Source organism: Microcaecilia unicolor, chromosome 2 (genome assembly GCF_901765095.1).
Source record: "Microcaecilia unicolor chromosome 2, aMicUni1.1, whole genome shotgun sequence".
Taxonomy (NCBI): domain Eukaryota; kingdom Metazoa; phylum Chordata; class Amphibia; order Gymnophiona; family Siphonopidae; genus Microcaecilia; species Microcaecilia unicolor.
In genome coordinates, this window is record NC_044032.1 from 376703190 (window position 1) to 376717654 (window position 14465).

A 14465-nucleotide genomic window follows, 5' to 3' on the forward strand; every position below is an offset into this window, starting at 1 on the left:
AGGAAAACCACCAGAAATGGCTTGCACGGCAGTAACCTGGCAGTAATTGAGCATTGCCATACACTGCCCGGTTACCGCTGAGTTAGCACTTCAATGGGTGGCAATAAGGGCTCCCCATCGTATAGCCATGTGGTAAAAGTTCTCATACCACATGCCCATGTGTGCTGGGGGCTTTTTTACCTGCTATGATAAAAAGGGCCCTGGCACGTGGGAAAAACAGCCCCTGCTGCCAGCACAGGACCCTTTTTCCTGCAGCTTGGTAAAAGGGCCACATAGAGGGGCATAATTGAACGGAAACGCCTATCTCCATGGCTGTTTATCTCTGAGAACGGGTCCGTGAAGGGGCGGGCCGCACCGTATTTTCGAAAAAAATGGACGTTTTTGAGTTGGGCGTTTGTTTTTTTTAGCGATAATGGAAACTAAAAACGTCCAGCTCAAAAACTTCCTAATCCGAGCCATTTGGTCGTGGGAGGAGCCAGGATTGGTAGTACACTGGCCCCCCTGATATGCCAGGACACCAACTGGGCACCCTAGGTCAGTGCGGTGGACTTCAGAAAAAGCTCCCACATGCATAGCTCCCTTACCACGGGTGCTGAGCTCCCAACCCCCCTCCCCCAAAACCCACTACCCACAAATGTACAACACTACCATAGCTCTTAGGGGTGAAGGGGCATCTACATGTGGGTACAGTGGGTTTTGGAGGCCTCCCATTTACCAGCATAAGTGTTACAGGTGGGGGGGGATGGGCCTGGGTCCACCTGACTGAAGTGCACTGCGGTACCCACTAAAAGTGCTCCAGGGACCTGCACACACGCAGGCCTCTAGGACTTGTTACTGCTGTATAACATTGGCACACCAGTTGACACCTGAAGACTAATCTCTCCGAAAACGTCCTTTATTGGAATAACCGCGTTTACTCACAGTTAACTGCAGATCAGAGGTTGTGCCCCACTGGCAACGAGTCTCCCTGGTAGTGAGATTAGCAGGTCAGAGCTGGCAGAATGTTGTACAATGCCCTCTTTCAGCCACATTCAAGGTAAGAACTAAGTTCTCTAACGTGGCTAACACATGGAGGGGATCTAAAACTGGCTTACAAAAATGGTCACTACCTCATGGACTACCGGAAACACAACAGGGCACACTCTGACCCAGTAGGCAGGGGGAAAAGCACCATGGGAGAAGAGCCTACCAACTACCAACATCGTGAGACTGTAACACAAGCTAATGAAATCACGGAGCCCAATACCCTACACCCACAACAATGCAATGCTGATGTGACCCTGTACTGCACCCGAGAGCCACATCTGACCCAGGAAAAGGCTGTGACAGGATCGAACATATTCTGCTGTCATGGAGGTGGGTATGGCATTTGAGGCTGGCATAGAGGCTGGAAAAAAAGTTTTTAAAGTGGATTTTTTTTTGGTGGGAGGGGGTTAGTGACCACTGGGGGAGTCCGGGGAGGTCATCCTCGATTCCCTCCAGTGGTCATCTGTGCAGTTCGGGCACTTTTTTGGGACTTGTTTGTGAAAAAAAGGGTCCAAAAAAAGTGACCCAAAATCGCGGTAAAAACGCCTTTTTTTTTTATTATCAGCTAAAGACGCCCATCTCTCCTCGGCTGATAACCACGCCCCAGTTCCACCTCCACCACGCCGCCAAGCCTCCGTCAACTTTAATTCATTTCTGCGACGGAGTGCAGTTGGAAACGCTCACAATCGGCTTTTGATTATACCGATTTGGGCGCCTTTGCGAGAAAAACGCCCATCTCCCGATTTGGGTCGAAATATAGGCGTTTTTCTCTTTCGAAAATAAGCTGGATAGTATGTTAACATCAAAAATGGTGACAAACTATAATGTAATCCCATCACAGTCTCTGAAGCTAATCAATTAACTCAAGACTCTAAACATACATTAATAAAGCTTTAATTCAAACTAGAGAAACCCAATCCAGTTCATTATTTAAACCCCTAGGGGACACAATGTCCAAAACATAAATCCAGTGCTGTTCTTTGTAATTTAACAATTTCACCACATTACCACCCTCCCACCCCAACTAAATTTATCAGTCACATGCCAGCGCAAAATAAATAGTGTGTGTGTTCATGCTCTACCCAACGCTGCGCAATCAGAGCTGTCAAAATCTTATTCTTAATTTGGGATTCATGCTCATTAAGCCTGAATTTAATTGGTCTTATAGACTGTCTTATGTAGATTTTATCACAAGGACAAACTAAAGCATAAATATCATTAGCAGTGTCACAATTAGTGGTGCAAATGTACATGCCTAAATTAGGTGCATATCCTCATTAATCTATAACAATGTGCATTGATTTTAGGAACACCCTTGTTACACCCATGACCCTCCAATGTCTGTGCCCCTTTTTCAGATTGCGCGTAAATTTTAGACACAGATCCAGTGCCTAAATTGATGAATGTAAATGCCATTTAAATCTAATTAGTACAAATAATTGCTTGTTAAAAGCCGATTATTGGCACTAATTAGCTCATTATTCAGTTAAACTGAGTGCTTAAATTGGGCACACACACAATTTTTAGTGACTTTTATAGACTTAGGGAGCTAGTGTGCACTCTTTAAGAGCAATGCTCACTCTTTACACATAGGGGTAGTTTCAAGAAAGAGAGCCAAAATTAAGGCATAATAATGATGTGCGCTAAGCGCAAATGCTATAACGGCAGCTCCACACTGAACTGCCATTATAGAATATTAGCCTAAGTCCACAGTTTCATACTTAACTGCAGGTTTGAGCATTTATGCCATGTCTAAGTGTCTGCACCTAACTGTTGGCACTGGCAGTTAGGTGCATAACTCCTAGTATTCCACAACATCTGTAGTTAACTTCTAGGCACATCCCTGACCTGCCTACACTCCTCCCACATGCACCCCCCCCCCCCCCCGGATGTTATGCATGATAGAATTTGCATGTGAAACTTCTAGCGCCGATTAATACCAATTTAAGCCAATAATCGTTAACTCCAATTAACAAACAATTATCAATTTACATTGCAAGCACAAATGACCTTGTTCTATGAATTGCATATGTAAATTTGTGTGCTAAGCACAAGTTTATAGAATTAGAGGGATAGTGCGCACTCTTTAAGAAAAGTGCTCACTATTATTGGCAAACAACAAAATGACAGCCCAGCCCTAAGAAATATTGAGATTAAAATAAGCATATTAGGCAAGCTAATAATTTCAAATCAAATTCAAACTGGAGGAGCGGCATAGTGGTTAGGGTGGTGGACTTTGGTTCTGGGGAGCTAAGAAACTGAGTTCAATTCCCACTTCAGGCACAGGGAGCTCCTTGTGACTCTGGGCAAGTCACTTAACCCTCCATTGCCCCATGTAAGCCACATGGAGCCTGCCATGAGTGGGAAAGCACAGGGTACAAATGTAACAAAAAATGAACACAATTAAAAATAATAAGTACTCAAGTATAACTCATTACTTAATTAATAAAATAATACTTTTTTTATACATACCAGAAAAGTGAAGAGAGACAGAAGAACCTGTCTGCTTCCAAATGCTAGAACATAGAATAATAAGACACATATTACACAGGTACCCAGATATAATTATATTTGCATATGATACAGTGGAAGGCCTTATAGCCAAAATGTCTTCATCCAAAAGTTCCCACTGGGCCTCATAGACGAAAGTACAAAGTTCTTTGTGTTTTTAAGTTCTTTTTGTTTATTTTTACAAACAGGTTTTCATGCATTAAACAGAACAAAAAATGCCAGCAGGTACACATGAAAGCCAAAATTATTGTTTTAGTTTTTTCACTGTTTAATACTGGAATTTATTTTTCAAAGTTTTTGCAAAATTAGCAAGTTACTGTAGTAAACCTTTGTGTCATAATCCTATTTAAGGTCTGCTGCTGCCAAATGACATCAGACTTTCTTTTTTAAAAACTTTCACACATTTCCAAGAATGTATGAAGATCCTGGCTTCCAAAATAGAGCTATAAGTTTAGTTTAGTTCATTAAAATTTGTTATAGCACCTACACAAGACATATCAAATGGTTAACCATCAAATAACCAACAATATACATTGAATAAAAACAAATACAAGGTTAAAAAAAAGAATGGAAGAGATTACATTAAAAAAATGAAATAATATAGCTGGTAGGAAACCCTTTTACTAAGTTGTGCTAAAAAGTGGCCAGTGCAGTCCCAAACAGGGTTCTTTCCTGCACACTCAGACCACTTATAATGTGGTGGTAAAATGGCCCCATGCTCCATTATTTTCATTAATGGCCACCCATTCATTTCCCCATTAGCGCATGAGCACTTACTGACACCTACATTCTAGGCAGTAAGAACTCACGTGCAGTGGCGTAGCTAGGGTAGCTGACACCCGGGGCCGGTCATTTTTTAACCCCCCCCCCCCCCCCCCCCCCCAAATCCAGTACTAGGCATACCGAGAATACAAAACACTCAGGATCTCTAGAACAATTTTACCATACCATAAGCAGTAATTTCTACAAGTCACATAAAGGAAAGCATCTTAAACACTACAGTGAGCACTAGAACATCAATTCACCTATTGTAAAACGTAACCTGACAGAATAGTACAGATCATCGATCCTGCACAGTCAATGCCAACTGAAAGCCGTCTTTTTCACAAACACAGATAAACCCTAAACCACTATAGAATAAGTAATCAAACTTTCTATTTAGACAAAAATTAAACTGAACCCCCAAGAGGCCAGACTGAGCATACAATGCAACACCACAGAAACAGAAAATAAAATACCACCATTTTATTGGACTAATACATTTAGCTTTCAGAGGCCAAAACCTCCTTCCTCAGATCAGTACAGTATAGTGATTTTACAATATCCTATCCTGACCTGAGGAAGGGGGTTTTGTTCTCTGAAAGTTAGTTAAAATATATTAAAATTAGTCCAATAAAGATTACCTTATTTCCATGTTCTATTTATAAGCATTTATTAACACAGCTACAATACTACTTTATCCTAAAGCAAAAAAATAAAAATATATATTTTACTTAGCTTGTTGTCTCTGGTTTCTGCTTTCCTCATCTTCTTTTCACTGTCTTCCTTCCATCCAGCATCTGCCTTCTCTCTCTCTCTCTCTCCCTGCCATCCAGTGTCTGCCCTCTATCTCCTGTCCCCTCCATCCAAAGTCTGCCCTCTCTCCCTGCCCCTTCCATCTAGGATCTGCCCTCTCTCCATGTGCATCTCCTTCCTTTGTCTTTCCTTCCCTCCATCCTTGTCCAACATTTCTCCTCTCTTCTCTCTTCCATCCATGTGCATTTGCTTCCTGACTTTCCTCCCCTTCATCCATCCATGTCCAACAACTCTCCATTCTCCCCTGCACTCTCCTCCATCCACCCATATCCTTCAAATTTCCTCTCTCCCCTGCCCCCATTCATTCATCCATGTCCAGCAATTCTCCAAATATGTCCAGGAACTCTCCATTCTCCCCTGCCGTCTCCTCCATCCACCCATATCCTGCAAATTTCCTCTCTCCCCTGCCCCATTCATTCATCCATGTCCAGCAATTCTCCAAATATGTCCAGGAACTCTCCATTCTCCCCTGCCGTCTCCTCCATCCACCCATATCCTGCAAATTTCCTCTCTCCCCTGCCCCCATTCATTCATCCATGTCCAGCAATTCTCCAAATATGTCCAGGAACTCTCCATTCTCCCCTGCTGTCTCCTCCATCCACCCATATCCTGCAAATTTCCTCTCTCCCCTGCCCCCATTCATTCATCCATGTCCAGCAATTCTCCTCTCTCCCCTGCCCTCCCCTCCTCTACAGCGATCTCTTCTCTCCTCCACGCCCTCCCCTTCTCTCCATGTCCTCCCCTTCTTTCCATGTTCAGCAATCTGTTCTCTCCCCCTGCTCTCCCCTCCCATCCATGTCCAGCATTCTCCACTCTCCCCTGCCCTCTCCGTTCCTTCCTTCCTTCACCTGACTGCTGCCCCCACAAACACAGGGGGCTCTCTTTAACAGTCCCACTCCCTATGCCTCTGAGTCCTTCCTTCCCGCCCACGGCAGCCCTCCTCCTCCTCTCCGCCCCACCCCCACCCCCATATCATAACCCTTTACTTCCCGTGGTGGCAGTGGCATCAGTTCCATTACGAAGGCGGCACTGCAGGCTCCCCTCCAGCTTCAGCTTCTCCCTTCGCTCTTCACACAGTGAGTGTCCCGCCTTTGTGATGACGCATTTCCTGTTTCCGCGAAGGCGGGACACTCACTGTGTGAAGAGCGAAGGGAGAAGCTGAAGCCGGAGGGGAGCCTGCAGTGCCTTCTTCGTAACGGAACTGACGCCGCTGCCACCACGGGAAGTAGAGGGTTATGACACAGGGGGTGGAGAGGAGGAGGAGGGCTGCCGAGGGCGGGAAGGAAGGAGGAGGAGGGTTATACCGTCGAGGCGCCTATGGCGGGAGGGGGGATTTTGGGTGCGGGGGGTACCTAGAAGCAGCGGGAGTGGCAGAGCACCCCCTTGTGCTGACACCCGGGGCTGACCGCCCCCTCTGCCCCCCCTTGCTACGCCACTGCTCACGTGCTAACCAGGTAGTAATCAGTTAGCATGCAGGGATGTGGCTGCACTAACCAACATACGCCTTACTGTCTGTCCCAAGCACGCCACCAGCGCTAAATAATAAATATGTTTTTTTAACTCGTGCTGATCCAAAAACTAGCATGGGATGTCTGAGCATGCCCACAGTACTGCTTTTTAACTTGCAGTAAGCATGTATTAGTGCTTACCGCAGCTTAGTAAAAGGGTCCCAATATTTGTTTTTTCCAAAAACATCACTGCCACACAAGCCTCAGCTTAACCCTCATCTACAAATGCAAGGGTGAACAGCCATGTTTTAAGATTCATCTGAAAATAAGTAGATTATTCAAAACTTAAGAAAAGTAGCATGGCATTCCAGAAAAAAAGTCCCGCCTCCAATTAAAAAACAATACATTGTGACTATTTTTCCCTAAACTTTTTCTGGAAGGAGGCAGAATAAAGAGCAAGTTGTTCTGTGAGGATTTTAGGTTATCAACCAGTATATAAAGCAAAATAAGATTGGATGGAAAAATCGGCAATGCGAGATGAACTCCATTCATTATGATTAAGATCTTAAATTGGGACTGCTATGAAATAGGTACCTAATGTTACTCTCTAAAAAACAGAGTCACGCAAGCAAGTCTACTAGCTCTATAAAGAAATCTGATAGCTGATATTTGTATCATTTCAATCCATCTGATTTGAGTTTGTAGAACACCATGATAGATGGAATTACAATAATCCACTCTGCTGGAAATTAATGCATTAATACTTTTAAGGCAGAATAAAAAAAATGGATCAACATAAGAGCTAACAAGGCACTCGATACTACATTAGAAATATAGGGTGTCTTTTACTAAAGCTTAGCTTGAGTTATCTGCAGCAGGGCCCATAGGAATAAAATAGGCCCTGCTGCAGATATCTTGAGCTAAGCTTTAGTAAAAGACCCCCCTAAAGTTCAAATATTAACTGATGCTCACAGTGGAGTTCTAGAACCTGAAGAGTGTCTGATGGAAACATGAAAAAGAAAGCAGGAAGTTGTTTCCAGGCTCGATTGAGGAGCTAGACCTTGATACAGCACTAGTTGCGAAACGTGAATTCATGTCGGTAATATGTTCTCCGAGATGAATGACCAGTTTTGAAATGAAGATGAAGGAGTATATATTGAGACCACATTTTAAAAGCTAAGTGCTTCTGTTTTGAATATATTTAAAAAAATAGAGAAAGAATAAAAAGTGAAAAGGATATATATTTAAGATATTAAAGAGTGTTTTGATAGTAAAATGGATCAAATGAGGAATATCTGCCCACCATAAAAGTGCCTGGCTCACATTATTAAGCCTGTGTGGTGGTGACACCTGAGGGATCCTATACAATATATGAATACCCTTTACCACTGTTGAAAATGTGTTGAATAGTTATGAGAGCTGGGTATTATATGAGATATATCTTTGGAACCCCCTCTACTGAAGAAGTGATACTATATTTATTGGATTGATGGTAACTATGGCATTGTTAATGTGTGGGGAGGGGGAGAGGGAGGAGGAAGAAAACACAGATAGTAGATGATGCCTTGAAAATATGGTTGCTAAAGATTTCACAGGATTATATTAGTAATCATTAAAAATAAAATAAAGCATAGGAAAGAAAATAAGATGATACCTTTATAATTAGACTAACAATAAATTTTTTGATTAGCTTTCGAAGGCAGCCCTTCTTCATCAGATCAGAAATATGCAAATGTTGATAAATAACAGTATATGTAAGAGAAACATCAAAGCATTTCAGTGACAGTCTCACAGGGTGAGAGTGGGGTGGGTTAGGTGAGAGACAGGTAGAGCTGGTGGTTGAGGGACAGGGAGATATGCATGGTGATAAGAGGGTGACAAAGCAGTAGAATTTTATGGTTTATAATGGGCTAAATAACCCAGATCTTTGTTAAGTCCTGCCTGGTGGGTATCAAAATATTTAATCATTCTGACTTCAAAGGTCTTACATTCCTGTATTGTCTTAAAGTTTCCTTTTAGTATTCTCACCATAAAATCATTGATACCGTGTTCTGGTTTTGTAAAGTGTTGCCCCACAGAGGTGGCATCCTGTTTGGCACTGACATTTTTCATATGATGGCTATGTAAATTAAATCTCTTCTTTAGCATCTGGCTTGTTTCTCCAATATAGCACCCTTTGAGGGGCATAATTGAACGAATTCGCCTATCTCCATGGGCGTTTATCTCCAAGAACGGGTCCGTGAAGGGGCGGACCGAACCGTATTTTGGGAAAAAATAGACGCCCATGTTTTATTCAACAATGTGTGAGCTGGGCGTTTTTGTTTTTCAGCGATAATGGAAAATGAAAGCGCCCAGCTCAAAAACGAATAAATCCAAGGCATTTGTTCGTGGGAGGGGCCAGGATTCGTAGTGCACTGGTCCCCCTCACATGCCAGGACACCAACCGGGCACCCTAGGGGGCACTTTTACAAAAACAAAAAAACAGGTAAAAGAGCTCCCAGGTGCATAGCACCCTTCCCTTGTGTGTTGAGCCCCCCAAATCCCCCTCAAAACCCACTGCCCACAAGTCTACACCATTACTATAGCCCTAAGGGGTGAAGGGGGGCACCTACATGTGGGTACAGTGGGTTTGGGGGGGGTTGGACGACTAATAAGCATTAAGCAGCACAATTGTAACAGGTAGGGGGGATGGGCCTGGGTCCACCTGCCTGAAGTCCACTGCACCCCCTAACAACTCCTCCAGTGACCTGCATACTGCTGTCAGGGAGCTGGGTATGACATTTGAGGGTGAAAATAATAAGTTGAGAAACTTCATTTTTTGTGCTGGGAGGGGGTTAGTGACCAATGGGGGAGTCAGGGGAGGTCATCCCCGATTCCCTCCAGTGGTCATCTGGTCATTTAGGGCACTTTTTGGGGCCTTATTTGTGAAAAAACAGGGTCCAGGAAAAGTGCCCTAAATTCTAGCTAAAAACGCATACTTTTTTCCCATTATCGGTGAAATGCGCCCATCTCTGTTCGGCAGATAACCACGCCCCAGTTCTGCCTTCGCCACACCTCTGACACGCCCCCATCAACTTTGTCCGCATCCGCGACGGATTGCAGTTGAAAACGTCCAAAAATCGGCTTTCGATTATACCGCTTTATTCGTTTTTGTGAGATAAACGTCCATCTCCCGATTTAGGTCGGAACTTGGGCGTTTTTCTCATTCGATTATAAGCAGGTTTGTCACACTTTATTGGAGAAACAAGCCAGATGCTAAAGAAGAGATTTAATTTGCATAGATATCATATGCAAAATGCCAGTGCCAACCTGGATGTAACTACAGTAACTACAATGCCTGGATCAGACAGGGAAACAGAAAGGTAAGAGCGATCAAATGAGCCTAAACAGGAAGATCAGAGACTGCTTCCTGAAATCTGCTAAGAGGAAGGTCTTTAGCATTTTTCGAAATGTCATGTAATCACATTGAACACGGACCAGCGCCTGCTTCAAGAACCGACATATGCAATTCTCATACTGCTCGGATATTGTAACTGTAAATAATTCTTAGCCCCTAGAACAGCATTACATGGTGGAAGGTCAACAAGAGGTTGCATATTGTCAGGGGACATACCAAACAATATCTGGTAGATAAGAACACAAATTTTGAAAGTGACCCTAGTTTAACTGGGAGCCAATGCAGCTTAAATAACATTGGTGATGCCCTATCAAAACGGTAAACATTACAGACAAGCCTAGCTGCAGTGCTTTGGGCAGTTTGTAATTTCTTCAGCATAGATCGCATTGCAATAGTCAAACTGAGACAAAATAAGCATCTGGACCAGGAATCTGAAAGTTGCAGCAGAGAAGAAGGATCATAACCTCCCTAACTGCCAAAGAGTGGCATAATCGAATGGGGCGCCCAAGTTTTCCTGAGGGCTTCCTCGCTGGACATCCCCGCAAAAGGGCGGGGAAACCCGTATTATTGAAACAAGATGGGCGGCCATCTTTCATTTCGATAATACAGTTGGGGACGCCCAAATCTCAACATTTAGGTTGAACTTAGAGATGGTCGTCCTTAGAGATGGTTGTCCTTGGTTTTTGGCAATAATGGAAACCAAGGCCGCCCATCTCAAAAACAACTAAATCCAACTCATTTGGTCATGGGAGGAGCCAGCGTTCATAGTGCACTGGTCCCCCTGACATACCAGGACACCAATCGGGCACCCTAGGGTGCACTGCAGTGGACTAACTGATGCACTAACTGAACGGAAAAAGCCCTTCCCTTACCAATCCCTTAGCGATTCAGAAAGGAATGGGCATGCATGAAGGAAATCGCATGCAAATGAGCTGCTCGCTGTTAGCTCATTTGCACACAATTTCCTTCCTAAGGAGGGGAAGCCAGTGCAGAGCAGCTCAGCGTTATGCGTGGCTGCTCTGCGCATGCCAAAGACAACTTCATACATGCAGACAAGCTCCGTATATAATAGCCGTCTACAACCTTAAATAAATTGCTGTCTACAACCTTTAAAAAACACAAGTCCAGGTGAAAATGTCCAAGTGCTCGTCAGGGATGTCTTTTTTTTTTTTTGAGTATAGGTGAAGGACGTCCAAGTGTTAGGTGCCTTCACTATGCATATGCGCTTTTGCTATGCATCTGGGCAGTTAAGGATGTCTAAAATGTGGCTGTTTCTGTGAGGATGTCCATGCTTTTGCTAAGGCTCTGATACCCCCTTTATTTACTTGGATTTTGGATCACAAGTAGCAGCAGTGAAATTTGAACTGGCCATCTCTGGATTGCAAGGCCAGTGTTCTAACCACTAGGCCACTCCTCTCCCTTGAAATTTGGCTGTCCCTGTGTGGGGGGGGGGGCAGTTCAGGACGTCAAAAATGTTTGAAAGAAGGACATCCATGCCTTCGCTATGCCTCCGCTGACACACACATACCTCCCCCACAGGGACCTGCATACTGCTGCGATGGACCTGGTATGACATTTCAGGCTGGCAAAAAAAGTTTTTAAAGTTCTTTTTTTCAGGGTGGGAAGGGGTTAGTTACCACTGGGGGAGTCACAAGAGGTCATCCCTGGTTCCCTCCGCTGGTCATCTGGTCAGTTCGGGCACCTTTTTGAGGCTTGGTTGTAAGAAAAAACGAACCAAGTAAAGTCGGCCAAGTGCTCGCCGGGGACGCCCTTCTTTTTTCCATTATCACTCAAGGACGCCCATCTGTTAGGCACGCCCCAGTCCCGCCTTCGCTAAGCCTCCAACATGCCCCTGGGAACTTTGGTCGTCCCCACGACGGGAAGCAGTTGGGAATGCCCAAAATCAGCTTTTGATTATGCCGATTTGTGTGACCCTGAGAGAAGGACGCACATCGCCCGATTTGTGTCGAAAGATGGGCGCCCTTCTCTTTAGAAAATAAGCCTGAAAGGACTTGGCCACAACAGAGGAGGCCTGGGGCTCAAAAGATAGGTGCTGATCTACCACCATCACCACTAGCAGTTTCAATGTTGACTCTAAAGGGTAAGATACCTAGTCAAACTCTCTAAAGAGGTACAATCAAAAGGATTAGTGAGACCCAAGAATTTGGTTTTGTCTTTATTTAGTTTTAATTTGAAAGCAGATGCCCAAGATTCCATCAGATCTAAGATTTAACCAATAGCAGAATATCTTGATAGGGATATAAATCGTGACATCATCTGCATAGATAATGAAATGAAACCCGTGGTCCTCTAAAAGACTGCATAAAGGTGCCATCATAACATTAAACAAAAAGGGAGACAGGGGAGAGCCCTGAGGTACCCCACAATCAGATGGCCAAGTGGAAGATACGGAACCAACTAATTTCACTAGGTAGGATCTGACCTTTAGGAAACCATTTATTTATTTATTTATTGCATTTGTATCCCACATTTTCTCACCTATTTGCAGGCTCAATGTGGCTTACAATGTATCGTTATTTGTAGATAATAGATTGGAAGATAACAATTCGTGTTACATAGAGAACATGGATGACATAATAGAAGTCAAACAAGCAGATATAAGAAAAAACAATTCTGATTATAGGTAAAGTGGAGATGTGTTACATTTACAATTACTGATCTTTGTGGTATGCCTTGTTGAAGAGGTGGGTCTTCAGAGATTTACGAAAGTTTGTTAGTTCATAAATAGTTTTTAACTTGAGCGGCAATGCGTTCCATAACTGTGTGCTCAGGTAAGAAAAGTTTGACGCATGCGTTAGTTTGTATTTTAGACCTTTACAGCTGGGGAAGTGAAGATTAAGGAATGTGCGGGATGATCTTTTAGCGTTTCTGGGTGGCAAGTCTATCAGGTCAGTCATGTAGGCTGGGGCATCTCCGTGAATAATTTTATCAACTAGAGAGCATATCTTGAACGCGATACGTTCTTTAAGTGGAAGCCAGTGTAACTTTTCCCTTAAGGGTTTAGCACTTTCATTTTTTGTTTTTCCAAATATGAGTCTGGCTGCAGTGCTCTGGGCAGTTTGAAGTTTCTTGATGATTTGCTCTTTACAGCCAGCATAAAGTGCATTGCAGTAATCTAGGTGACTATGAGGCTCATTTTCAAAGCACTTAGCCTCCCAAAGTTCCATAGAAACCTATGGAACTTAGCCTCCCAAAGTGCTTTGAAAATATGCCTCTAAGTGCTATTGACTGTACCAGGTTGCGAAAGATGGTCCTTGGGAAGAAAGGCCTTATTCTTTTAGTTTCCACATTGAATGGAATATCTTCTTGGTTGTATTTTTCACATGACTTTCCAGTGTAAGATTTCGATCAATGGTGACTCCAAGAATTTTCAGGGTGTCTGAAACGGGGAGGGACAGGTTTGGTGTGTTTATGGTGGTGAATTTGCTCGTGTTATGTTGTGAGGTGATTATAAGACATTGTGTTTTTTCTGCATTAAGTTTCAACTGAAATGCATCCGCCCATGAGTGCATAATATGGAAGCTTTGGTTGATGTCATTGGTGATTTCCTTTAAATCATGTTTGAACGGGATGTAAATCGTTACGTCATCTGTGTATATGTATGGATTGAGGTTTTGATTGGATAATAATTTGGCCAAGGATGTCATCATTAGGTTGAAGAGTGTTGGTGGGAGGGGGGATCCTTGAGGGACTCCACATTCAGGTATCCATGTGGCTGATGTAGTCGAGTTAGATACCCCTTGGTATGATCTTGTGGTCAGGAAGCCTTTAAACCAATTGAGAATGTTACCTCCAATTCCGAAGTATTCTAGGATGTGTAGTAATATTCCATGATCAACCATGTCGAAAGCACTGGACATGTCGAATTGTAGAAGAAGTATGTTATTGCCAGTTGCGATCGCTTGTTTAAATTTAGTCAGGAGGGTAACTAGTACTGTTTCAGTGCTGTGGTTAGACCGAAATCCTGATTGGGAGTCGTGAAGTATTGAAAATTTATTTAAGTAGTTGGTGATTTGTTTGGTCACCATACCTTCCGTTAATTTGGCTATCAGAGGAATAGATGCTACTGGGCGATAGTTGGTTACGTCGCTTGTACTTTTCTTTGCGTCTTTAGGTATAGGGGTGAGTAGAATATTTCCTTTATCCTTAGGGAAGAGTCCATTTTGTAGCATATAGTTCAGGTGCTTCGTGAGGTCTGATATGAATTGTTGAGGGGCAGACTTTATAAGGTTGTTAGGGCATATGTCTAATTTGCATTGAGACTTGGTGAACCTTTTGAGCATTTGGGAGATGGTATCATCTGACAGTGTGTCGAAGATGGTCCAGGTTCTATCTGCTGGGTGCTCACCAGGGTTTGGGTCTAGACAGTCAAGGAGTTTTGCATATTCGATGGTATTGACAGGTATCATGAGTCGTATTTTTACTATTTTCTCATTAAAGTATTTCGCAAGGTTGTCTGCTGTTGGTGTGTCTGTGCTGTTAGAAGT

At 43.4% G+C, this 14465-nt stretch overlaps 1 protein-coding gene across 2 annotated transcripts in view; it reads right to left on the reverse strand.

Annotated features, from left to right (window-relative positions):
• TECRL (trans-2,3-enoyl-CoA reductase like) overlaps positions 1–14465 on the reverse strand; it is a 229729-nt gene that overhangs the window by 80846 nt on the left and 134418 nt on the right. For both annotated transcript variants that reach the window (XM_030192476.1, XM_030192475.1), the window contains exon 8: positions 3499–3542. In XM_030192476.1, the coding sequence (XP_030048336.1) occupies positions 3499–3542 (44 nt within the window). The remainder of the gene's footprint in view (positions 1–3498; positions 3543–14465) is intronic.